General features: G+C 58.1%; 1 protein-coding gene and 1 long non-coding RNA gene across 6 annotated transcripts; one reads left to right on the top strand and one right to left on the bottom strand.

The window, feature by feature from the left end:
- Positions 1–1,515: 1,515 nt before the first annotated feature.
- Positions 1,516–5,507, bottom strand: LOC121103120. The gene is made up of 2 exons (XR_005835292.1): positions 4,305–5,507; positions 1,516–4,204 (listed from the first exon to the last, which is right to left on the bottom strand). It is a non-coding gene; the product is annotated as an uncharacterized LOC121103120 (long non-coding RNA).
- Positions 5,508–14,239: 8,732 nt separating this feature from the next.
- Positions 14,240–21,214, top strand: LOC103679927 (ficolin-1). Of its 5 annotated transcripts, none has more exons than XM_008709448.2 (10): positions 14,240–14,265; positions 14,652–14,869; positions 16,184–16,297; positions 16,877–16,930; positions 17,416–17,451; positions 18,252–18,284; positions 18,642–18,769; positions 19,102–19,231; positions 20,079–20,213; positions 20,738–21,214. In XM_008709448.2, exons 1-10 carry the CDS (start codon positions 14,255–14,257, stop codon positions 20,983–20,985), a joined length of 1,107 nt encoding a protein of 368 aa, XP_008707670.2. In that variant the 5' UTR covers positions 14,240–14,254; the 3' UTR covers positions 20,986–21,214. The 5 variants fall into 5 exon arrangements, with proteins under 5 accessions (XP_008707670.2, XP_008707668.2, XP_008707671.2 ...); XM_008709446.2 differs by having other exon boundaries at positions 20,028–20,213; XM_008709449.2 differs by lacking the exon at positions 16,184–16,297 and having other exon boundaries at positions 20,028–20,213.
- Positions 21,215–26,351: the final 5,137 nt, after the last annotated feature.

Raw genomic sequence — 26,351 nt, 5'->3', positions numbered from 1 at the left:
TGGCCTTAATCCAGCTGTTGTCCCAGGTGACGTGGGGGGGGGCGGTGCTCACGGCTCTGCTCCTTCTTCCCCCCCGGTGGCCGACAGCCCACGAGCAGGAGAAGCCAAGGAAAGAGAGAGGTTGGTCCAGGACAGACCACAGTCGGGGCGGCTGGGAGAGACCCCCACGGGCCAGCGCCGGGAAGCCCCACTGAGCGCGCTCGCGGGGTGGGGGGGCAGTTCCAAGAGACAAACAGCTTCACATACTCTACTTATCTCTTCTGTTAGACGAAGTCCTCTCTCCCAGCTCCTGCCCAGGCCTCCGGAAGCCAAAGTGCTTCACCAGCCAAGCTCTGCGTCCCCGTGTGGAAGGATCACCAGAGCACCCAGGCCCACTTAGGATCCGAGTAGGGGACTCATTCCCTCTGGGCACCTCCAGGGAGAGGAGGGCAGGACGGGCCCTCCACCCACCTGGCCACAGCCCACCTGGGCAAGACCAGGCCAGGGGGCAGGACAGGACAGCCAGGCCCTTGGGGGTGATGGAGGCGGAGGCAGAAGCTTCCCGGCCAGCCCTGCCCCTCGGGAGGCCTGGAGCAGGTCATGCCTGGTCAGCGTCCTGATGGCCCCACGGGGAGGCTCTGGGACCATTACAGGAGGAGAACCCACAGGCTTCATGTGGGGTTCCCTCCACGTCTTTGCTGCTTTCAGCAGATAACCCTCAGCCTGGCCGGGGATGCCCAGCGGGCACCGGGTTTGCTGCCACGGGAGGAGGTGGCCATCAGGCAGAGCTGCTGCCCCGGCCGGTGCCTCACACGCTGGGCACCCCACTGAGCCCGCCTGGCGCCGCTGCGGCCTGGCTGTCCCCACCCTCACTTACAGGCCCAGACACCGAGACTCCCAGGAGTCTCCAGGGGTCATGCAGGAGGCGTGAGCCAGGCCAGGGATCTGCCCCGGCGGGCACTTTCCATCCAAGCCCCCCGTGGTCTCTGCTTGCACCAGGAGGGACCCTGGGACAGCTGCAGCTCCTGCCCCCCAGCGCCCCAGGGGAAACACCACTTTCCAGGATCTGTGTGAAGCCTCCAGGGGGTGGGCGCAGGGTACGGGCCTGACTCCAGGCAGACTGGTGGACAGCAGTGTCTAAGGAGAAGAGAGCCTTATTCCAAAAAGCTCCTCTCTGCCTTGGTTTCTCCCCACGTAAAATGACCAGCATGGGAACACACGACCTCTGGGCTCTGAGGATCCACCTTGATTACTGGAAGATCGCCTGGAGAAAACCTGGAAGGGAAGCCAGGTTCAGAGAGGCGCTGCCCCGCCCCTGAACAGGCCCCCACCCACACGACACGTGACACCCTCTGGTCCCCCTCCGTGGCAGGTGCCGCGTTGTCAGCTCCACGCGCCGTGTCAGCTGTGGGTGGGGGAACGAAAGAGATGTTTAATTTATCACCCGTTCCAAGAACGGTGGGAAAATAATAATAATTCTGTCTTGAGCACCGAGAGAATATTATTTACGGCCTCAAACTTTCACAACAATTTGAATGCAAAACAGGATGTGCTGTATTTATAGCAGTCTGTCCCAATTGGAAAGGGAAGCACCAAGCACTGGAGAGCGAAAAGCACTTTCTCTCAGCCGCTCGCCGAGAAAATGGTGAGACAGTCAGCTTTCCGAGGGAGCCTGTGAGCTGAAAATGTAGGTACCAGAGAAAACCGCAAACAAAAGCAAACGGAAGGAGCCCTCGGTGGCAGCCCTGTACCCAGCAGAGCCAGGTGGCTTTCTTCTTATTTAAAATGACTTTTTTATCGATTCCTGCATTTGTGCCTGGCGAAGCTGGAGAGGCAAGCGAGTATGGCATGGACAAGCCACCGCCAGAGCATGCCCGACGGGGGCCGTCTCCGCTCGGTACCGAGGGGACAGGCGTGGGGGCAGGCACACCTGACTCAGTTTCCCTGCTCTTGGGAACAGAGCCAGGCCTGCCATCCGCGGGGGCTGAATGATTAATGAGCAGCCCAGGAGCTGTGAAAATGAAAAATATCCTCACCGTCGCAGGGATTAATCATCATAAAACGCATGTTCCATGACTGTGCGGGGACTTAATTAGCTATGGTCGGCGGGCGACGTCCCCCTGCTCCTCTGCCGAGCCCGTGGGCAGGTTCTCCGTGGAGAATCAAAGCTCCTCTTTGCAGCCGCAGCAAAGCTCGGGAAGCATTTTCACACGAGAAGGAACAAAAGCAGCCTTGGAGGGAGATGGGCCTCGCAGGTTCTGCGGGCGGGCCGGGCCGGGGAGAGACAGAAATGGCTCTTCGTCTGTGGCTCTAAAAATAGGATTGATCCTGTTTGCCCCCAGGCTGGCTGGATGTGTCCTTGGCCCTGCAGGGAGCCTTCCCGAAGGGGTCAGGGGTGAGCGCGGACGCTCCCAGATTTGTTCCCTGCAGTGAGTTCTAGCCGACTCCCTCCAGCTAGTTTCTGGGGATAAGACCCTGGTCATGGGGAAGTCGTGGGGGCAGAGACTTGCCCCGTGGACCGCTCCTGGTGCGGTAGCACTGGGTGCCCGCTTTTTCCTTTCTGAGGCCTTGTCATAGGTAAATGTGGGTCAAAGTCCTTAAATTCTGAATGTCACTCACAAGTGAGGGAGTGCTCTCCATGTTCCGTAGATAAGAAGGGACCGTGCGCCCCCCCCCCCATTTACCTGGGACAGTGGGTGTCCTTTACCACCTGTTAACACGTGCAGGGACCCCTTTCCGTCTCCAAACCAGATGTCCTGACCTCTGGTTTATAAGAAAGGGGACATTCAAAGAGGCTCAAAGTTCAGATAGGACACCGCGAGAGAGATGCCCAGAGAAGCAAGTGGAATAACCGGTTCCAACTGTGGGTCCCAGAGCTTCAGAGTGACCCCATTTCTGGCAGTGATGGCAGATAGCCTCTTGCAACAGGGCATTGGTTTTGTCCCCTGGAAAGTGGAGGTAATAATAGGACTTGTTTGAAAGGTGAGCAGTGACTCTCAACAGAGAGCGTCCGGTGCTGGTGGGTCTCCATAGCAACACCTTTCCTCCTCCTCTTTTGTCTTGTGGCAAAGCTGAGCCCTCAACCCTGCCCTCCGTGAGCAAGAAGAGGCCCTGCCCTTCCTGCCCCTGAGCAGTGGTGAAAAGCCACCGCGGACCTCTCTGGGCCCGTGCAGACATTTGACAGGTGGAGACGCTCGAGGTTTGGCTTTGCAGCCACGGAGCAGGGCAGCGCGATGCTGAGCTGACCGGGCCCGCCACTCCGGCTTGTCGCAGTCTGGCTCCTGCTCAGACCACATCCATCCTTGTCAAGTGCAGGGCGACAGAGTACAGCCCACGTTCCCGCCCACGCAGCCCGCCCACAGACAGCAGGGAGGGGACCACGCCCACCCGCACCCCCAGAATTAAACCAGGTCACATTGGAAGGCGGGGCCAGACAACATTCCAGAATCCCCAAATGCACCTTGCACAGTGCCCTCCTGCAGCCTGTGGGCCTGAGTTGGGGAGTGGAGGTGGGGAGGGGAGCACAAGGGCAGCGGTATACGCCTGGAGCCGGGGAGGTGCCTTGATTCAAGCAGTTGAGGATGGGGGACCCCTCCCCGAAGGGTGAAGCTCGTAGACTTTACAAGAGTATCGATCATTTCCATCAAGCGATCTTCAGTACCCTTGCAGCTGAGCTAAACCAGAGAGATTTGATCAGAGGAAACAAAACTGATTTGAAGTCTGAGCCTCACAGGGGGAGCACCCCATGAGACTTCAGGATGCTGGTGAGGGGGACGTCCGGGGTCAGTGGCCGCACCCCGGAAAAGGCAGGAAGCTTCTTCCTTGCAGAGCCCAGGTCCCGCGCTCCTCCGGCTGGCCTCAGGCTCTTCGAACGTTAACAGCAGGTCGGAGATTCCCTCCCCGCCGGGTTGGGATGGTGAATAAAGATGGTAGGGTGTTGGTGTCCAGCCAGTCAACGCTCAGCACGCGTCACCTACTACGGTCGTGCTGTCCTGGATGTGCTTCCCGTCAAAGACGGCTGAAACGTGCACGCGGACGGCGCTACCAGCTCTGTGCCACCCACTCCACAGCCCGCCGGCATCGGGGTCGGAAGCACGCCCAGGTGACCAGAGGCCCCGGGGCCGCTCCTGCCATTGGCACTCCGCAGAGCCCTGGGCTGCCAAAGCCCTCTCCCGGCTGTCTGTGCAGTTCATGGGGCCCCTGGGGGGCTGCTGGGGTCTTCGTCCTGAAGGGAAGGGAGCTTAGAATATCCCGATGTCTAGACCGTCCCAGGACCCAGGACAGAGCCCATGAGGACCAGGAGCTATTATGACCCTTTCACTGACCTGTCTTAGGAGGACTCGCGGGAGTGGAGAGACGGTTGCAGCTGAGACTGACGAGTGTGTGACTCACAGCTTACTAAACGCCTGAAAGAGGAACCCGCCACGCTGGGTGGGTGCAGAGCTCCCAGCCACGGTTTTCAGTTGAACCACAGGCAACTCAGGGATTTGCCTTCTGCTGAAGGAACCCCACAGACCGCACTCTGACCTTGTCTCTGTTCTCGTTTCCCATCCCTTTTGCAATGTCTTCTCTAAAATACTTTGTGGGGAAATCGCCCAGATGGAGGGCTTGAGAAACATTACAGCTGGCTCACCCAACTCCCTCATGGGGTTTGGAAATTTCTAGATGGATTCATGTGGTTTGCCCAGGTCCAAAGGGTTTTCTGGGACGTGGATTTTCCACTGACATGGGGACAGTCCCAGGCAGGAGGGGCAAGTGGGACCTGTCAATGTCGCTGGTGTCAGCCCATCAGCTCCGCCCCCATTTCCCTCCCTCATGATGATTGGCTAGTGGCCAGCCAATCAGAGGCTTACTGGGAGTTTTCAGTGGGTTGCTAGGTCATATTCTCCCTTGCCTCCCTGGTCACAGAGTGAGATGCTGGTGACTTGTTGGTGACCGTGGCCAGGGTCTCTCGCCTTCTAGAGAGCTGTCCTCTGCAGGAAGTGAGAAAGAGCCCAGGCAGGGACACACAAGAGGGCCAGAGTTCTTTCACCCGTGTTGGGTGATGTCCTTCCTGGGGCAGCAGAGCCACACTCCCCTTTGAGAGCCCTTGGCTCCAAGATCAAGTGCGTTAAGCATCTATTTCCTCCAAAAACAGAGGCTTGAGCAAAGCACCAGGACTGCCTCGCAGTTTCTGTGGCCGGGAACCCCAGCACGGCTTAGCTGGCCGCCCCTGGTGCCAGGCCAGTGGGCCCTGCAGGGAGGGGTCAGCCGGGCTGTGGTCTCATCTGAAGGCTGGATGGGGAGGGTCCTGTCACACCCACTCACAGGGCTGCTGGCCTGAGTGGTGGGGCCTGCACATGTCTGCACGCCCCTTGTCCCTGGGATGACCAGGATTTGGGATGCTGAGAGGATGGTTGGAAGGGCTGTGATTCCGCTAAAACCTCGCGTCCTGAGCCCCACTCCACCAAGGACTGCATGGGATGCACAGGAGGCCACAGAGGCCACAGAGAAGGAACCAATGTGCAGTAAATAATTCCCAGCACTTTCCCATGGCGACGCATATCCCAGATCCACGCTATACATTCCACCCCCACCACAGCACCCTTCGGCAAGGTGAGTCCTGTCCTCCTGCAAGCTTAGAAATGCAATCCACCGCGGTGAGCACCTGTCGTGGGCAGCCTCAGCCCATTTGTTCACGCAGAGCAAATATGTGTGCACAACCGCTCCAGAATCAGAGCTGCAGGGCCCGTAATACGTGTGTTCAACATGGCTTTGGTCCCTCTGCTGCCCGTTCCATGTTATATATATGACAGTCCCAGGCCAGATTCGCCACCGTGCCAGCAGGCCGGCAGCCACTTGTCAGCATGTCAAATCAAGAGCAAATCAGATTGTGTACTGGTCCCTGGGAACAAACAGCAGGGGAAGGATTGGGGTTTTACGAAGTCGTTTAACTTTGGTGAGAGGGCACTTCTGGACTTTTCCTGTCTGTTCATAAGCTTTAAAAATACACACAAAACTCAACAAGCACCACAGAAAACAAAACAAAACAGAACAAATCCTCCTGCTTCCTGCTTGTTTTCCTCTAGTTTCCAGAAGGCGAAAATGACCTCTATCCTGTGCAAATCGGGGGGAGTGCCCTGTGGGATTTGTTTTCTCTGAAGCATTCTGGGGCTTGCAGCCTCAATTAAGATATTAAAATGGGACGCAGGTGTCAGGGCTCCTCCGGGGAGGGCTGTCTTTGTTGGTGGTTTCAGTGAGCAGCACTGTGCAAACTCCTCCAGCCCCGGGGATGCTGGAGAGTTCTAACAGGGATTATCTCCCTCCTGAGATATAAATTCCAATTTACTCTGACACAAACTATTACCCTGCAAACACCGGTCATCTGTCTTCAGGTGCCTGGCAGACACTCTGCACTGGCGTCATTATCTTGGGGAAATTAAAGGGGCTCAGACTGGGGGCTGCCTCCTGCCCAGGCAGTGTTCCTGCCTCTGCCCAGCCGACCTGACCTACTCCCAGCTCTCTCCCCTCCACTGCCTGCCCCACAGCATGTTCAGACCACCGACTCCACCTCGGGCTGCTGAGCACCTTGGATATCGGTAAGCCTGGACTGCAGCCAGCCTGGGGGTCCCGTCCAGGCCAGGGAGAGGCTGACAGAGCCAGAAATGAGCAACGGGAAGCCGGGTTGGCAGGGCTGCACAGAAAGTTGGGGTTCTGTTCCACCCCGCGGTGGCAGAGGAACCCTCCCTTCCAGGTCTTCAGGCTCAGCTCCCATGTCTAAGGCCCCAGGCAGCAGGGTCCCCATCCCCTTTTTCCCAGCGCTGCCTGGCCTTACCGCAATCTGACGCACGCGCCCTGAATCCCCACCCCGCGCAGAGTGCCACGCTTGCTGGCGTCTTCAGACCGTCCCACACTCAGGCTTAGATCATTGTCATCACCTCAGAAGAAACCTCATGCCCGTGGCCATCCCCTCGCTGTCCGCCCCCCCCAAGCCGGTGACACCCGTGAATCTGCTCTCTGTGTCTGTGGCCTTACGTGCTCTGGACGCTTCACACCAGTGGGATCGCACAGCACATGCTTGGTGATGCTTTCTGGTTCGGCACGTTGTCAGGTGCACCCGCACGGTAGGGCGTCAGCACTGGTGCCTTCTTATGCTCGGATCCCAGCCTGTTGTACGGGTAGGCCGCCTTGGTTTATTCATTCGTGAACACGCACATTTGGGCTGTTTCCGCCTCTGGCTGTTGTGAATAGTGTCACCGTGAACGCAGGCGTCCGAGTTCCATGTGGACGCCTTCCCAGGTCTCCCGGGGACACGGATGCCTCGGAGTGGAATCGCTGGGTCACGTGGTGGCTCTGTGTTCCAGGAGCTGTCCCGTTTCGCGTTCCTGGTCCGAAGCTATCTTGTGGCCCGTGTTGCTCAAGCTTGGAGACAAAGTGCCGGTGTGCAAGGACATCTTTCTCTGCACCCAGTTCCTCCTGATCTGGGGAACTGTGACTGCGCTCGGACTCCTCACCCCAGCTGGGGACTCGCATCCACCCCACGAGGCTCAAGTAATGGAAGCAGAGCCCCACGTGGTGCAGGGCTCTGCTGGAGGAGGCCCAGCCACCCTGGGGTCAGGACGCAGAGCCAGCTGCTGGGCAGGGTGGAGGCTCAGGCTTCAGCAAACAAGGGTCTGAAAGGACAGCTGGTGCAGACGCCTCGCAGTAAACAGGGAAACTGAGGCTCTGAGGACAGGGGTGTCCCTGAGGCCGCAGATGCACCTAGAGCTAGGGCAGGAGCTCAGGTTTGCCTCCTGGGCTTGCCCTGGGCCCAGGCTGCCTCCGGGCACCACGGCCAGGAGGAGAGAGCCTATCCTGTCCCCCAGAGACGTCCACCAGCCAGAGCCGGGGACCAGGTCTGCTCCTGCCTTTCACACTTGGTAGGCCCACCCCTTGCCGCTCCGGAAGAGAAAGGACGTGAGGCCCCGGGGCTGGAAGGAAGAAATGCCAGGCAGAGCGTTTTCCTTTACCACCACGCGCCACAGCTCCCCAGCCAGACCTGAGTTCCCGGCATGCGCAGCGGACGGGGCCTGTGCCCTGCTGCCAAGCAGGACCCACAGACTCTGCAGGAGAGGAGAGAGCTTGGTGGTGTGTGCGTGGGCGTGCACGTGTGTGCGTCTATGCATGGGTGTGCATGCAAAGAGAGTTCTCATTCATCCCTCAAAAGGGACCTGGTGTTTGTCAGCTCCAGTTTTAGTGAGTCACGGATGTTTTCGTGATGCAGTAACGTGTCTAGGAAAAAGGTCAGTAGACTCAACAGATGTATCGGGTATGTGTGGACGTATCGAATCTATGAAGGCAATGCTATTTCCTTTCACTAGTAATGATCCATTAGGAAGGACAATCTTTCAAAAGATGCCATTCACGGTAGGAACAGAAGCCATAAAGTGCGTAGGAATGAATCTAATGAAAAATTTAAAACTCTGAAATGAGATGTAGAAGGTAATCAGAATAAGTAGGAAGGCCTCCTCGTGTTCCACTGATGGTAACTGTCTCCGGATTCAGCCACGGGTTCAATGCAGTCGCAATGGAGAGCTTTGCGGGACCCAAAGGGGATGTAAGCTTGACCTGCAGGGATGAAGGGCCGTGAATGGCTGTCTCAACTTTACAAAAGAAGAGTAAAGCGGGTGCACTTGTCCTATGAGAGAGTGAGACATCCCACGAGGATGGGAGGCAATGCCATGCCGCGCTGGCCCCGGGCCGCGCACTGGAACCAAGAGCTCAAGGCCACGGCCAACCGCTCGTATGCGGGACCTTGCACCACAAAGGGAGCACCATGCGGCCAAGGGGGAAAAGACAGGGTTGGACAGATGGTTGTGGAAACTGGCAGAGGATGGGGGAAGCATCACGAATCCCCATGTGTGAGGGGCTCACGTGGCAAGGAGCATTACAGGGAAGGACCAGCTACAGAGGGAGACGAAGAAGGACAGCAAACGAGATGCAGGTATGGATCTTTGGGGCTTAGAAGGCAGGAAAGGTCTCATCAACAGAACTTTAAAAGCAGAAACTGTAAGCTCAGAAAACATAGCAGGGCAAAGGTAGTGGAGAGCTGACCGACGGAAGATGTTTGCAGTGTCTTGCACAAACACATGCAACGTCTGCAAAGTGTCATGGAAAGGCCGTGGCCCTGAGAGCCAAAAATCAGTGAAGGTAATGGAGGGGCAGTTGTAAGAGGAAAGCCTTGAAGCCCAGAAGCTGGGCCAGTGGTGCCACACCCGGCACCAGACAGACAGTCGGACAGACAGCCGGACAGACAGCCGGGGAGGTCAGGACCCGGAAGGGACTCACAGCCATTCTGAACGGCAGCTCAGTGTAACTCAGGCAAACTAAGGACCTGTGGGCCCAGGACCCTGAACCCCCACTCTGGGGAGCACGGGGAGACGCCCATGGGTCCCCGGGGGCCTGCGTGCAACCCTGTGCTGGGGTGGAGGTGGGGTCAAGGCTGCGGGTGCCATCACCAGTCAGAGATGACCGGCACACCTCTGAGTGTGACCTGGCGGCTGAGGGCCCGGGATGGAGCGTAGCTGTGTATGGAGGCAGATGTTCTAAGGGTCACACACACACACACACACACACACACACGGAGCTCGGCGCAGGACGCAGAATTCAGAATGACACACAGTGAATGCCACTGACCTAAGTTAAAAATACATGCACAAAAATGCACTTTGCAAGAACATGGTTAAAGTAAAAAACCCACTGAACACGTTACAGAAGGGGGGCGGCTGCAGTGTGGGCTCTAAGGACAGAAAGGGTGAGGGCAACAGGACGGCTGGAGATCAGCCCGGCCCAGGCCCACCGGCTTTCAGGGACCAACTTCCCACCTCACCGCCCTGTGCTGGCCCTGGCAGAGCCCCTGACCACCCTGGAACCCCACTCTCTGGCCCTGAGCACACCTGCCGAGCGGGTCGCGGGAGCACCAGGTACCCCCGTTCTTTCCTAGAGAGCCCAAAAGAGGACTGGCCTTCCCTCTGGGCTTCTCCCCTTTGCTGGGAGATCCCCCTGGAGATCCACAGTCCCCTCGCTGGGGAGATGAGGCCGAGTGGAGGAAGGTAGGGAGAAACCAGTGTTTGCAGTGGGGTGGGGGGCAGGGGAAGGCATCCTCGTCCACGTCTAAGGTCTCCCTGCAGAGGGGCGCACGGGCTCAACTGCATCCACGTTTCCCCCAGGAGGCCTTTGGATGAAGAAGACACGGTCCCTGCCTCCCTCAGAGATGCAGGTCGTGGCTATGACAGCCTAGTCCCTGCTCCTCGGAGCACAGGTGGGTCAGGTCAGTGTCCCGGCCCTCACGCCACACGAATTCCCAAGAAGCCAAGGGGCTCCTCTTCCCAGGTGGTAAAACAGCTGAGGCGGACCCAGGCCCGGAGGCCGGGCCAGGAAGGACGGCTCCTTGGAGCTGGGAGGGGGTGCAGGGGGAAGGGCCACTGATGCCCCACTGTGCGGGCATCCAAATGTGGCTCCCGTGGCCCCAGCCCCAAGGGCAGGCCTGCAGAGCTTCCAGGTCACCTCTGAGGGTGCATCCGCCTGTGAGCAGGGCACGGCTCCCCTCTGCACAGCAAACCCGCTGTAGAGAAACAAGTAATGCCCAGCCGGCTTGCCTCTGCAAGAGACAGCTCCAGGAGGAAGTGGGCCAGACCCTGGGTGGCTGCCCTGCTTGTCATCGTGGGGCGTGGGGGCCCCCAGGCTACTGGGTTCTTTAAGTCCTGATCTTACGGCAACAGCACTTCGCTGAGCAATAAGCCATTGAATTTTACAGGGCGACCGCTTCTGCCCTCCCCATGGATGGGGTCAGTGCCCTGGGCAAGGGGGGCAGGGAGCTGTCCTGCAAACCCAGGTGGACAGGCACTCCCTCTGTCCGGTGGCCCCTCCTCAGGCCCGTCACCCTCCTGGTCACTCAAAGACCCATATCAGGATTCACACTCTGCACCAAGAGCAACAGCCAGCCTCCCAGGAGTGAGGCAGGAAGAGGTGCCACGGGAGCACTTTGGGGGAGCTGCCTACTTTGGAATTTGATACACCATCACGGTCACGCAATGTCCTCTCCTTTGTGTCCAGTGCATGTTTGTGAATTTCAACAGCAGTCTTGCAGGAAGCAGAATCCATTCGCGTTATTTCCTGGCAGATTGCCCTCGGATGATGGGTCCATCCCGCCCCAGACGGACATTCTGGTTGTCTGAAGTCTGGAGCCTGACATTCTTCTGCAGGTGTCCCTGGGCCTGGGCACACACTTCTGTGGAGGGGGACTGAGCTTCCAAGAGCCAGTCACAGAGCAGGAACACAAGTGCAACTGCAGGGGGTGATGCTGGTCTCCAAAGTGGCCGTATAGTGGCCCACGCTCCGCGGTGCTGGAGGACAGCTCCTCCTGCTCTAGCAGCCATATCAAGCTCGGCACCGCCCTCCTTCCTGAGCAAGTTCTGCCTTTCGGTGAGTGTGCACGAGTGTATCTCGTGTGGCTTGAATTTGCATCTCTCTGCAGACAAGCAGAATGCCGCCCCATCGTCCTATCAGCCATCTAACTCTTCTCTTCAAGGCACTTCCCCGCTTCCAACGTGATCATTGATTTACAGGGAGTTCTTCCGTTATTCTGGATAGGAGCCCCTCGTCACTTCTGTGTGTTGTGGATACCCCTCCCTTCCTGCTGGGCTTATCTTTTCTCTCTCGGGGTGATCTCTTGAGAAACAAGAGTTCTTAATGTCGACCTCACTTTTTAGACTTCTTTACATTTAGTACTCTCCTGTCCTGTGAAAGATACAGCCAAGTTTATTTGATATCCTACAATACGGTCTACACTGATTGTCTCACCTTTCACAGTAGGTCCGGCATTCTTTCAAAATGAATTCTGCTTGTATAAGGGCCAACTTGGATTTCGTGTCTTTCCGTACGAATATCTAGCAGTTCATGCCATTTATCCAAGATTTCTTCTTTCCCAATATTCTGTAGGGCACTACTAACATAAACCAGGGGTCAGTGAATGCCTGAGCTGGTTTCAGGAATATATTTCCTTTTACTGGTTTATTCTGTATCCTGGAGCTAGTACCGCATTTTAAAAATAGCTGTATCTTTATAATTATCAGTGTCAGGTAGAACAAGCCATCCTTCTTTGTTCCTGCTCAAGAACATCTTAGTTAATGGCTCTTTGCCTTTTACACAAATTTTAAATTCGTGTTGTCATTTTATTTCATAGTAAAACGGGCGCTTAACTGACAATGCAGTGACTCTATAGATTAATTCAGAGGAAACTAACATTTTTATACTATTGAGTGTTCTAATCCAAGAACATAAAATATTCTTCCCATTATTTTGATCTCCCATAGTGTCTCTCAGCTGGTATTTGATAGCTTTCTACACAGAGAATTCACAGATTTTGTTAGAATTCTTCACCGATATTTAACTTTGGTGTGGCTATTATGGCAAATTTTAAAAATTTCATTCTGTAATACTTTGTGATAATTTTTAGAATTGTAACTTATTTTTGCTAAACCTATTCATTCTAAAATTTTGATTTTAGATTCTCAAACTTTTCACATATTAAATCATATCTTCTGAAAATAACAGCTTCATGTCTGCCTTTCCAATCCTTTTACATTTTATTTATTTTTCTGCCTTGCACTGAAAATGACATCTAATACAATACTGACTGGAAGTGTTGATTATAAGCACCCTTGTTTGTCCTCAATCTCTGCCAGTGCTTTTCAGTTTTCCCCATTAATCGTGTTGTCATTTCAGTATCCGCAGCATCTGGGGATCTGTTTCTATAGTCTGTTGCCTTGATTCGTTCTTCTACGTGTTGCCTTTTATCCTCATGAAACTGATTATCTTGTATTGTGTTCTAACAGTTAATTTGAAACAATATATATATTTGCTGAAATAATGTAGGTCCTAGCATAATGTTATTCTCCTTCAGAGGACATTTTTGTTGGTTTCAGCTGGAAGCCTGATGGTACTAGCAATCTCATAGGCACTTATAAGAATTTAGGAGTTGAGACATTTTCCTGGGACACACAGAGGTGTCTCAGAGCAGGTTTTGGTCCCTACAAAGGCTTGCCATTGATGATTTCAACCTCATGAGTAGAGAGCAGCCCTCTGGATCCCACCCCCAAATCACTGCCTAGACCCCACCCTTTGACCTTTAGCAGAGCAAAATTGGCAAGGTCACTGACCAGCTTCACAGCTGTCTTTTAGGGATTGGCAAACAGGGGCTCTGAGTGCTGATTTCCCCTCTCCGGATTTCTGTTGCTCCCAAGCACATGGCAAGGTGACCCTTTCCTATGTGGCTAACTTGATCATTCCTTTAAGCCAAATCTCTTTTTAATGTTTTGCTTGTTTGTCCTTAGTAGGGTAGGTGGTCCCAAATACCTAGAGTGCCATTTCCAAAAGTCAAATGACTTTTATCAGTCCAAATTTAAGGTATTTATACTTGATAGAAGCTTGCATTCTTCTGCATTCTTCAGCCCACATACCCTTAAGAACATGAACTTAACATCTGAATGTATTGTTGACATCTTGCCTGAAATAATCTTATCCACAATGCAAAGAGGAAGGACCCTGGTGTCTGGGGGCTGCTGGCAGCTGGGGTTGAGGGAGGTAGACCTGCTGCCTCTCTCCCTATCCTGACTAATGCCAGGTGAGCACTCTTGAATTGACTTCTCTCCAGCAGACCAGGTTAGATCACTGAAGTCCAGACCTGTGCTGCAGAGACCGGCTGCTCAGAGAGGCTGAACCGTGCCTGAGGCCGTGCAACCCGCATGTTCCTCTGTCTTACTAGACCAAAGCCACTGCACAAAAATGTGCAAAGTTTAGTGTCATTGCAGTACACAAAGAGATGGACCCAGGGTCCTATGTGCCCTTTGACAACCCACTCCTTTCATGAAATCTCTGGTCTGGCCATACCCAGTTCTGTGGTTGGAACACAGCCCACATGCACCCTGGCCCAAGGAAATCTCAAACCACAGGAGAGTTTTGCCGTCTGCTCTTCCCTCTTGATACCATCCCATTCTCATTAGTGACCATTTCTACACATCTCCAGAACATCTTCCCAAATGCCCACAGCGTGTTTAGGCTGAGCAGAATTAACAGCACGAGATGTGGAATATGGCCTCAGGGGTTTGTGGGGACAAGACATACAAGCCTTCAGATGTAACGAACAGCCCCAGGGATCCTCGGTGCATGAGATGAACTTGACACCAAGGTCTGGTTCTTCTTAGCTCTGTGGCTTCCATTTCTCCACCTGTGAAATTCAAACAATATTATCGACCTAATGGAACTGGCGTAAGTAGTACTTGGCACAGAATAAGTACTCAGATTTCTTCTCCCTCCTTGTTAAGTGCCCAGTGACTGGCTTAGACCCTGAATATTCTGGAAATCAGATGCGGGAGGGAGATATCTTCAGTCAGCTCTTCCTCATACCCCACTCAAGGCCTCAGAGTATTGTTTGGGTATAGCTGGGTACTGAGAAGGGGGTCTCAGGGCTGGGCTTTCCTTAGCCACACACAAAGCAGACACTTTCCAGCAGAGGGGTCCTGGAGCTCCCTTAATGGGGAACAGGATGTCGTTGCTGAGGAAGTGAGCATGATTTAGCAGACAGCTTGGTGGGGCCCATCTGGAAGGAAACACCCTTTGTCATCACCTGATACTTCCCATGGGTTCAACTGAAGAGCCTATAGGAAGTGGGCGTCCCCCTGGGAGTTGAGAAACTGCTGGCCCAGGCTGGGGCTAGCTTCTGTGCCTTATAAGAGCTGGGAGCCTCTTCGAGGTGGAAGACCAGAGGACATGGAACCAAGCAGAGTCACCGGGGTCCTGGGGCCCGCTGGTCAGCTGCTTCTGCTCCTGTGCATCCAGACCCTGGCTGTCAAAGCTGTGGACACCTGTCCAGGTGAGGCGGATGGGAAGCCGGTAACTATGCATTCACTGACCACTTAGAGGGTCCCTGGTTAAGCCCTCCACATGCATCGTCCAAGGGCTCCCAACCCTTGACTACATCCTCAGATGAAGACATCTGCCAGGGCCACACGGTGAGAGGGAGGGAATAGGCTTTAACACTTGCCCCACTCTTGGGCCTGGGACTGGGCCCTAGGAGGCTCGCCTCCAGGTCTCCACTGTGTCACCAAAGAGGAAGAAAATGCCATTTGCATTCTTGGTCTTCCTGTGGGCCTTGCAGAGAGGTTCCCTCAAATTCTCTAATCCAGAGGATCTCACACTCCCGTGGGGGCTCCAGAGACACACCCTGCCCCTCACCACCAACAGGCTGGCTCAGCGCATTCCGCGATAAAGGAGGTGTGCTCTCGCTCCTGATCCGAAGCAGGTGGTGGGGCCAGGCCTATAGGAGAGCAGCCAACCCCCATTGGAGGGCAGACTGATGGAGGAGGTGCGAATGGAACCTTCTAGCCTGCGGCAGTGGAGAACTCAGAAGGACAGGATGGAGACACCCCGGATAGGGACAGCTGCCCTGCCCCCTACAGAAGCTGTGGCGTCCAGGTCGCCCACGGCATCCCCCAGGCCTCGCGCAGGCATATCTCAGTTTCGTCAGCCACACATTTAAACTGCACGAAGTAAATAACCCTCTGCTCCCAGTGCTGCGGCCGCTGCGCGGTGTCCTTGGAGCCAACACGTCCCTCTCCAGGGGACCCACAGGTACCCCTTCCGACTCCAGAATTCCGTGAGCACACGCCTGAGGTCTGGGGGACGTCGACCCCATGTTGACCCTGATGCCCCAAGTTTCTTACCAATATTCATTGTTATTATTTACTGACAGTCCCCAGTGTTCACGAAGCTCTTTAGAAACGCAACGGGTCCTGCTCAGATTGTAAACATGTGCATCAACTAACGTATCCTCCCCCACAGCCCGCTTCCTACCCTCTTGAGCCCAGAGGACGCAAGCCCAGAGGGGTTGAGTGACTTGTCCGGGGACACACAGCACTGAGGAGCCGGGTTCCCCTCAGACAGGGAGGACTCCAAGGCCGTCTCCTCCCGCCTGACCAGCATCCACAGCAGGGCACAGGGGGATAGAGCAAGTCTACACCAGAGGCGAAAACCCACTTCCAGGCTGACCCTCCAGGGGTCCGCAGCGGTCTCCCCAGGCCTGAGGTCCTGTATGGGACCGGCTGGATCCGGCGGCCCGTATGTGGGATCTGCTGAGCCCTCAAGCCCGGGAGGAACGCACCCACTGTCACTTTGTCCTTCTCTGCAGAGGTGAAGCTGGTGGGGCTGGAGGGCTCTGACAAGCTCAGCATCCTCCAGGGCTGCCCGGGGCTGCCCGGGGCCGCAGGGCCCAAGGGAGACGCAGGCGTCAATGGAGAGAGAGGTACGCGTCCGGGCACAGGGTGGGGTGACCGAGTGCCTCCTCTTCTCCAATTAGACCCGGGTTTGGGGAATCCCCCCACGTCTCAGGCTGGAGCCCAGGACTTGCCCTGCACGGTCCAGCCTCAGAGCCACATGGCACCTCTCTGGATGGAGTCACACCCAACTTGGAGGGACTCATGATGACCCGATCCAGGGGCTGGGGCACAATGCCAGTCTGGCTCGCCCTGCCCAGGACCCACTGCAGGAGAGGCTGGCTGTGTCCTCTGGGGGGACCCGAGGACAGGGTCTCCGAGGATGTGCCCCGTGATCCGGGGCCCTGACTGGACAGTAGGGCTCGGTGAGGGTGGCACGGTCCTGGGCCCACCGCACAGAGCTCAGCGGAGGCAGGAATCAGTGGTGGTCCTGGCCAGGTGACGGCCTGGTCCCCACCCTTGTGCCTGTGGCTGCTCCGTCCACCCCGGGGCAGCAGCTCTGTGGATAAGTGGCACTGGGCGGACCTTAGTACTTGGCGCAGAGAGCTCACATGGAATTGTGGGGGCTGCACCTTAGCCCATGACACCCGTGTCCTTGGGATTTGCAGGAGTGCCTGGTGCCCCTGGAGCCCCTGGGAAGGCAGGACCACCGGGACCCAAAGGTAACAACGAGATGAAGAGCGAGGACCGCTGGGGAACCCGGGCTCTGTCCAGGGAGAAATGAGAGACAACCACAGACAGAGGGACAGGAAGACGGGGAGGAGGGCAGAGAGACGGGGGAGGGACAGAGAGGCAGACAGAGGGACAGGGAGGGCGGGTCATATTTCCATCTCCAAGGAACCTGGAGCTACTGTGTGACCAGCGTCCTGATCCAGGGAACGTGGTCCCCAGGGAGCTCTCCTCCGGGGGCAGGATCCCAGGCCTCGGGGTTCGCTCCCCTGCTTGGAGACCCTGGCATTGGAATCCTTGGGAAGCCCGCGGAGCAGTGAGGGTATCCTGCCCAGAGCAGGAGGCCTGGGTTGGTCCCCCGGTGTCCTTCCCACCGACCCTGAGGGCAGAGCGGCTGGCTGGTGTCCAGAGCGCTCCGGGGCCTCTCGCTGAGCACACATCCTGCATCCGGGCTCCTATCCTCCCGTCTCTTCTCCAGGAGACCGAGGGGAAAGAGGAGAGCGCGGGGACAAAGGTGAGCCCGGGTCGGGGTCCTGGGGGCGCCTCAGCAGGCTTTGTCCAGGTGGGGGTCCCCGAGGCCGCAGTCAGCCTGACAGCATCTCCTGTGGGAGGGTGTCAGACCCACGTCCCCGTTCCTGCGGGGAAATGGTGGGGAGGCGCGCAGGGTCTGGGTCAGGGCTCGGTGTGATGAACCGCGCAGTGAGGGCCCAAAGCCTGGCATCTGCCCCCGTTGGACCCAAGAGATGCAAGACAATGGTATTGCTGAATGTGGACATTTCACTTACTTTCCCTCCTGTTTATTCTCATTTATTTCTCAAACTGTAAGAGTCACAAAAGGACACTCACAGACTCTCAGGCGTAGTCACATGCTCCGCGCACAAATAAAAGCCCAGGACGGGGGCGCAGACATGAATGCCCAAGCCCCCAGCACTCGCCTCAGGCAGAGGCTCAGAGGGACAGTGGGTGGACCTGACACCTGCTGGAAAGACCAAGAGTCCATTCCCATGGCCCTGAGGACCTGGGGCCCTAAGGAAATGGCCAGCAGGGGGCGCATGCCGTGGCCCTGGGTGACCGCACTGCCCCATGGCCCCACTGCCCCATGGCCCCACAGCCCTGGCTGGACACAGGCGGGCCCAGCAGACCCGCTCCCAGGGACAGGCATTCTCAGAGCCCATCCCGGGGACTGGACGGTCTGCCCGGACAGATCTAGATGCTATTTCCTCTCTGTGTGCCGGCCACAGTGTGGCTGTGGCTGAAGGGGACGCGGGCGCCCATTTCCAGACCGTGATGTGCGTGTCCTCTCCCCACAAACAGGAGAGCCTGGATCGCGTCAGTTCTGTGACACAGGTGACTGGCCACACCACCGACCTCCCCACGCTTCCCGCTGACCAGAGGACAGCCCCACACTCACCCGGGTTCCAGAATCCATGGACCAAACCCTCGTAGACATGTTCCCTCCGTCAGCGGCTCAGCAATGGGCGGCCAGCACCTGGCAATGTCCTCAGGAAGCTAAATGTCCCCTGAAGGCCTGAGGCCCTGGGAGGGGGGGGATGGCCAGGTAGACCGGGTTTGGCCGTCACGGCGTGGGGGCCCGGGGCTCAGTGTCTTTCCAGGCCCAGGGTGCCCCTCCTCCCGTGCAGACGCCCCCCATCCCCGCCCTGCCAGGGCTCCCTGCCTGACATCAGCTCCCGGGTCCGTCCCCAGCGCCTCGGACCTGCAAGGAGCTGCTCACGAGGGGGCACTTTCTGAGCGGCTGGTACACCATCCACCTGCCCGACTGCCGGCCCCTGAGCGTGCTCTGCGACATGGAAACGGACGGCGGGGGCTGGACCGTGAGTGTCGGGAGCCGGGGCACCCCCAGTGGTGCTCGGGGGAGGCCTGGCTCTGCCTGGGGACCCCCCAGAGCAGCTCGACCGCCTGCAGGGAGGACACTCTCCAGCTGTGTGGCTTTGGGCTTGTCGCCCACCCTCTCTGTTCCTCTGGTTTCCCGCTCCCACACCTGTGGGCTGTGTCCACCCCTGGGCTCTGAGATGAGGCCCCACAGCCATGCCGGGCGCTCACCCAGAATGCTCCCTGAGCTGCAAGGCCTCCCCCCACGTGGTGGGGCCCCCGAGCCGTGGACCCCAGCAGGCCCCTGGCCCCTGAGCCCTCTCTCCCTCCGCAGGTTTTCCAGCGAAGAAGCGACGGCTCCGTGGATTTCTTTCGCGACTGGGCCACGTACAAGCAGGGCTTCGGCAGCCAGCTGGGGGAGTTCTGGCTGGGGAACGACAACGTCCACACCCTGACCGCCCAGGGTAGGTCCCCGACATCCGCCTGCCCCTGAGCTGAGCCCCGGCCCCCGGATCCGAGGACCCTGCCCTCCTCTTCCTGGGGTTCAATCTGAGATCAGGAGACACTAGTCCTCCGTCAGCCTACGCGCGGGAGCCCTCCCTTAGTGTCACCCGCCAGGTGGGAGCACGTTAGCACCAAGGGGAGGCCTCCGGCAAGCACGGCCCACGGGCAGCTTAGATCCTGAGACAGGAGGGACCAGAGGCCTCAGGTGTGGGCTGCACGTCCAGCCCTCATGCTAGGTCCCACCATTTCTCTGTCCCTGGAGGTGCCCGCTCGGGGGAAGAGAGACGGTCTCTCCTCCTGTCCTCCGTCCCCGCCCAGCACCCAGCCCGCGTGGGCCGGGATGAGGGCAGCGTCTCTACCCTCCGACTTGTCTGCCCAGAGCCTCGCTTGTCGCTGCCCTGGGCAGGCCGCCAGGTGGGCCGTCCCCCCTCCCTGCCCAGTGCCTCCTGGCCATCTCCTGAAACACGTGCTCCAGGGAGCGCTGACCTTCCCACACGCAGGATCCCCCAAGCGGGTAGCGCACGGGGCTGGGAGTGATGTCATAACCCCCAGGAAAATGCCCGTTGTTGGTGTAGGACAGTGTCGTGTTCCAGCGGACGGACACGAGGAGGGGAATGGGGTGTGGGAGAAGGCCTCGCGGGAAGCGGTCTTCACGGTTCCTCACATAACCAAGAACTTCCCGTAGGAACGTGCGGACCGTCCCTGGACGCCAGGTTCAGACGGCCCTGCGCACCTTCCTATGTTCCCACCTCCCAGCCCTGCAGACAGAGGGTCCTGTGCTCAGCCCTCATGGCCTTTCTGCCCCAGGAACTAACGAGCTCCGCGTAGACCTCGTGGACTTCGAGGGCAACCACCAGTTTGCCAAGTACGCCTCGTTCCGGGTGGCGGGCGAAGCCGAGAAGTACAAGCTGGTCCTGGGGGCCTTCGTCGGGGGCAGTGCAGGTGAGTGTCCGCCCTGGGCCGAGGGGCCTGGGCGGCGGAGCAGAGGGGACCTGCTTCCCGTCCCGGCTCCGCCTCTTCCGCGTGGAGAGTGGCGGCCAGACGTGTTCTCCGTCCGCACGCGAAGAAAATGTTACCCACGCCTCATGGCAGCGACGGAGTCAATGGGACACATTCCATACAAAGTCCAGGAAGACGTGGTATTTACTGCCATCATTGACAAAGACGGGGACAGGGTGGCAATGTAGCACATGTCTGTGGAGCTCGAGTTTCTGCTTCCTGGTGCCCGGAGCTCCCTGCCCAGGAACCTAGGGGTCCGGGGCAGAGAGTGGCCTCCCTCCAAGACAGGGGGCCTGCCGGCTGGCAGGGACAGACTGGGTGACGGGACGCCAAGGCCACTGTACCAGAGAGCAAGTGTTCCCTGGCACCCCCTAGACTTGTGCAGTGCACGTCTTGAACACCCGGTCACTGCAGTTCCTGCCTAGACCTAGGATCCAAGTAAGATGGCCCATTCTCCCTCCGTGCAGGTGATTCCCTGACATACCACAACGACCAGCCCTTCTCCACCAAAGACCAGGACAACGACTCAAATTCTGAAAACTGTGCGGAGCGCTACCAGGGGGGCTGGTGGTACAGTTCCTGTCACTCGTCAAGCCTCAACGGTCTCTACCTCCGGGGGTCCCACGAGACCTATGCAAACGGCGTCAACTGGAAGTCGGGGAAAGGCTACAACTACAGCTACAAGGTGTCGGAGATGAAGATGCGGCCTGTGTAGCTCGGGGCCGACTGCGCACGCAGTGGCCGCCGGGAGGGCTGGTCCGGATGCTCTTGGGGGCGGGAGCACGGGCTCGGGGACCTCCCCCTGTTCCCTCCTGGGACCCTCTCTGCTTTGTGCCTTTCTCCCACACTAACGCCGTGTCCCATCCCTGAGGGTGAGAGCAGGGACCCCCGATCTTGCCAGCCACGCATTTTCTCAATAAAGACATTTGCTTCCTCGCTCAGCACACGTGGGCGCCACCGTTGCTTGCCTTTCCCCGACCACCAGTCATGCCGCCTCTGTGCTCTCGTCCCAGCCCGGCCAAACCCACTTGCTCCAATCCCTCCTTCCCCTCCGCCCGGGTTCACAAGTTCTTCTAAGGCTGCAAAACCTTCAAGCATTTTATAAGAACAGGACTTGGAAGGGGCCATCTGGTGGATTTTAGACTCAGGCAGGTCAGAGTGAAGGAGGACACTGCTCATCAGAAGAGGATGAGGTTTTAGGTTGTATAAATGAAGGTAGGATTGTAGAATTGAGGAGGAGACATGACACTCTTGTCCGCACAGGTCAGGCCACACCTGTGCCCTAGATCCTGAGTGTTGGACGTTAAAGTAACCAGGGAGGCGGTGTTGCTGGGATGGGGGCACAGGGCTGGCAGCAACAGTCTGAGAAATTTCAGACTGCCGGGGAGGAGAGCAGTGGGTGACACGTGGACCCGTGTCAGCAGGATGGCTGCCACCCTGGGCTCCTGGGGACTCAGAGGACCCTTTCTGCCCTCCGGCCTCTGTCCTCTCCCAGTGGCCTCCAATGAAAAAGAGAGTGAGACGAGCTTGTCCTGGTTTGGGACCCAGTTTTAGTGCTGAGCCCCTACCTGCTGGGAAACCACAGACCTGGACAAACCAGGACGCTGTTTGTCCTGAGAGCAGGTCAGTGGCCTATTAAACCGCCCCATTCATCAGGGGCGCCTGGGTGGCTCAGTCAGTGAAGCGTCTGCCTTTGGCTCAGGTTGTGATCTTGGGGTCCTGTGATCGAGCCCCAAGTTGGGCTCCCTGCTCAGCGGGAAGTCGGCTTCTCCCTCTGCCCCTCACCCTGCTTGCGTGCTCTCTCTCTCAAAAATTAAAAAAAAAAATCTTCAGAAAAATAAATAAAAAATAAAACTACCCGGACCATTAGCATCAAAGAAAGAAATCGGAACCCAAATTCCCCTTCCCCAAGGCCTGGGGAGACGTAGGCTTCAGGAAATCCAACAGGCTGGTCCTCACCGTCCCTTTGCTCCCCTGGAAGGGCTCTGCTCACGGGGTGAACGACCAACGACCAAGCCAGGCCACGCCGTACTAGCCCTTGCCTAAGGGAAGGTCTGCGGGTGCAAAGCCATCTCAGGGGTACCAGTGAGCCAACCTCCCCCCAGGCCCCAGCCCAGCTGGGGGATGGGACATTTTCCAACAGCATCGAGCAAACTGTCCTTGCAGGGGTCAGCATTCCCTCACTTACTCCTCACTGCCCCCAGCCAGGGGCTCCCCGCAGCTCCGAGCAGAGCGTGTGCCGAGCCCTCGTCAGGCTGGCCCAGCTTGGCTGCCGTCTCCGGGCGCGGAAGCCCAGGGTCTCGGTCTGCACGCCCGCAGCCTCCCACAGCGCGGCCCTCTCGGCTGCTGGACGGCCCTGGGGGGGCGTGCAGTCTGCTTTCGTCGCAGTCCTGCCCTGGAACATAGAAGGCGTTTGCGCTCCGAGGGAGGAGCTCGAGAACCAGAATCCCAAACAGTGAGAGATGGGATTTTTTTAAAGCTCCCGAGTGAAAGGCCAGTAGCCTGCATTAGGGACAGAGCAGCTCTGCTTTGTACGTGACGGTCATTGTGCGAAAGCCCGAAAGCCCCGAGCAGGCCTCCCCACGACAATCGAGGCAGAGACGTGAGCACACCCACTAGCAGCAACCCAGCATGAGAAGCGTGTCAGGAGGGAGTGCGTGGAGAAGCCGGCGGGCAGGAGGGGCCAGTCCCCGACTCACCGCGGTGCTGACCTGCCCCCGGGGGCGTCTGACCGTGACCTGGGCAGGAAACACGTCTGTCTTGTCTTACAGCCCTGAGATGGGAAGGGCAAGTAGCTGGCTGTCACTCACCTTGACGCAGAGGTGGCCCAGGTACGGACGGACAGGGGAAGGGGAGACAGGAACCCCGTCGACGCGCCCTGGTCCTGAAACCCATCCTGGGTGTGGAGCCCACGTTGGCCCCTTCCCATGGCTCTAGCCACACTCGCACTCCTCTCTATGGTTGTCAGTGTCCCTGTGGCTAGTCAGCCGTATGGGGAAGGGGCGGCCAATTATCTGATTCCCGGAGCCTCGCAGAAGGCTGGAAGCCCCACCCGCCCACCCCGCAGCATGGCACCAGTCCCAGGCAGGAAGCCGGGGGAGCCAGGAGCCATCTGGAAATGTCCATCTGTCCCAAAGCAGCAGATACAGCCCTCCCAGAGTCCTGCCCCTGCTAGAGGGTTGAACGGTAAACCATCGAATCTTGGGATCGGAAAATAGGGTGCAGCTGCTGTGGATCGTGCTTCCACGCAGAACGAGGGTCAGTGGCTCCCCGGTCCCGACAGGCTCCCGAGCCATCTTGCCATAAAGACCTGCAGGCTAAGAGGCCCGCTGCCGTCTTGGGAAGCTGGGGCAGCGTGGCCAGGGCAGCGTGGCTGGGGCAGCATGGCCAGGGCAGCCAGGGCAGCCGGTGCAGCCAGGGCAGTGGTCCGTGGCATCAGAGCGCCTCCTCTTGTGGAACTGGCCCCTGCAGCCCTGCAGAGCTGAGCTCCGCAGGGGGCCCGAGTGGAGGGCCCAGCAGGAAGTTCCAAGTCCTTGATCAGGATCTCAGAAAGGGCCGGCTCTGGGCTGCTGGCCAGGACGTCAGAGTCAAGGGCAGAAGGCACATCCAAAGCAAAACAAAACAACCCAAACCCGTGCACGACAGCTGGCGAGGCCCTCGAGCCGCGGCCCGTGCCCCTGAGCAGGGGGTTCCAAGGCTGAGGAGCTCGGGTGCGGTGAGCGGCCCGGGTGCTGGGCAGCGGCGTCCGGCGGGGGCCGGCAGGCTCCGCTGATCTGTCTTCGGGCTACGTCAGCCGGGGCCCGAAACACGTTCCTGCTCAGGCCCGCTCTCCCGGCCGGCCCCACCGTCCGCCTTAGTACAAGCTTTGCTGATCTGAGCCACAGGGAGCGGGGCCTCCGTTCGCTTGCCCTCCAGTCACCAAACAGCTCGCTCAGCTGCCTGAAACCAGCGCGCGGTGGGTCCTAAACCTGACTGCCCCTCAGAACCATCGGGGAGAGTCTTAAAAATCCAGAGTCAGGGGTTCATCCCAGACCTAGGAGCCCAAGAGCTCAGCGGGCAAGAGGATCTGTGTTTGTGGACAGCTTCCCGCTGCTTCTGAGGACGAGCCACATGGGAAACCCACTCGCCACCGCCGGCATGCAGAGACCCCCGCCAGGCCGCTGTTCTAGGGACCCCCTGCCCCCGTGCGCCAACGAGCCCGCAGAGCGCAAGGCGGGGGCGAGCCAAACCAGAAGGAAACCCAAGCACTAGGAGCGGGGAGTGGGGACCCGGCTCATGCCTGATGGCCGACACGCCTTGAATCGATTGTCGTGTGTGACGCGGTGTCATGATCTTGGTGTTTCCCGTGTAGGGTCACTTCTACAAAGAACACATGAAGTGCTTTGAATCAGCAAGCTCACTAGGGAACTTACTTCTGGAGAAAACGTTGCAGACGAGGGAAAGCGGTGGCACAGAAGCGTTCCTTGCAAAGTCACGGACATATCCAGTCCCCACCAGCAGCAGGGTGACCGTCCCCTCGAACGAATCCAGGGTGACCACTGAAACAGGGTGACCGTGGGAACCCCAGGGGAGGTGGCTACAACTGGAACACGGGCTCCCAGGAGTCCACAAACGGATGAGAAAACAGGGACCGAACTTCCTTGTGAACTCACGACGAGAGCAGGGACCAAGTCCAGGGACTCTCTTCCGAGGCAGCGGGGGCGACCACGAGGACCCGATGTCGCGGGGACAGAGCCGGTCCTCCCAGGGGCCGCCGCCCGGCACAGCGAAGACTGGGAGGCTGAGAGGGCGGGGGCCTCACCAGGGTCCAGGAGGAAGCTCGCTGAGAACACGCGACTGAAGATGGGGCTGGAGATGAGAATGCGGGAAACAGACGGGAGACAGGAGCACAAGGCGAGAACAAATTGCCCGCACGTGTAAGGGGAGCATTTGAAGCAGGGGGGGAGTGGGCAGAGTCCGAGCGAGGCTCACACACGCGTCACAGCATGGCCACGGGGTCAAAGAGGAAAACGTATCAACTGTCCGAGGAGAAGGGTCACGTGCCGTCGGGGGAGCAGCCCTAGGTCTCTGTGCAGAAAGGACGGCGTCTGGGGGCGCCTGGGGGCTCAGTCGGTTCAGCGTCTGCCTTCAGCCCAGGTCATGAATCCAGGGTCCTGGGATCAAATCCCGCATCAGGCTCCCGGCTCAGCGTGGAGCCTGCTTCTCTCGCTCCTTCCGTCCCTCCCTCCCACTTGTGTTCTCGCACGCTCTGCTCTGTCTCAAATAAATAAATACAAAATCTTTAAAAAGAAAAGAAATGGCATCTAGAAATGCTGGACATGCACTTCCATGGGCTGAGAAAAGCTGCAACCTAGAATTTCACACCCAGAGAAGAGGCTCTTTGAAAGGGAGGAAGACAAAGACGTTTTCAGGAAACAAAAGTGGATTGAATTTATGTCCAGCAGACCTACATCGGGGGAAAAACCCAAGCAAAACAAAACAGAAAGGAAGAAGGAACGAGACCAAGGCACACGGGGCGAGGGGGCGGACAGGCCTCGAGAGGCCGAGGGGACAGCGCCGTGGCACCGGCGTCCGTGTCTGTGGGCCCCGCAGGTGGATGACGCAGGGTCGAGGCTGTGAGGACAAGGCAGGAGGGGATGCGGTTACGGGCTTTGACGTCCTGTGCTCGTGCCGTCATAGAGGGAACCCGTACCTTGGCTATAAAAGGTCCAGGGCAGGTGCGCCGTCTCCAGCTTCAGCTCCGAAGGTTCAGGACGAGGCTGCACACAGGGTGAGCTGGTGGAGGGACTGTGGGGTAATGAAACACCCAGCGGATATAGAAGGGGGCCAGAGAGCCTCGAGGAGGCGCTTGGGAACGCCGAGCGGAATGCCCGTCACCAGCGCCCGCGGGCGGGTCTCGGTGATGCTCCTGCCCCCACCCCTGCCCCGCAGGGCACCAGCGAGGGCCCCACCCCGTAGTTCTCCTGCTTCCATCATCCCCCAAATGCCCACACGAAGCAGATCTCGCCGTCACCGAAACCTGACGATTTGAGTTTAGAAAACTACTCCTAGGTTTGTTTCTTCATTTAAAATTAATGCGCC

This window comes from Ursus maritimus, unplaced genomic scaffold (assembly GCF_017311325.1).
Source record: "Ursus maritimus isolate PB19 unplaced genomic scaffold, ASM1731132v1 scaffold_17, whole genome shotgun sequence".
NCBI lineage: Eukaryota > Metazoa > Chordata > Mammalia > Carnivora > Ursidae > Ursus > Ursus maritimus.
Note: the sequence above shows the minus strand (reverse complement) of the source record. Positions and strands in the feature narration are given on the sequence as shown.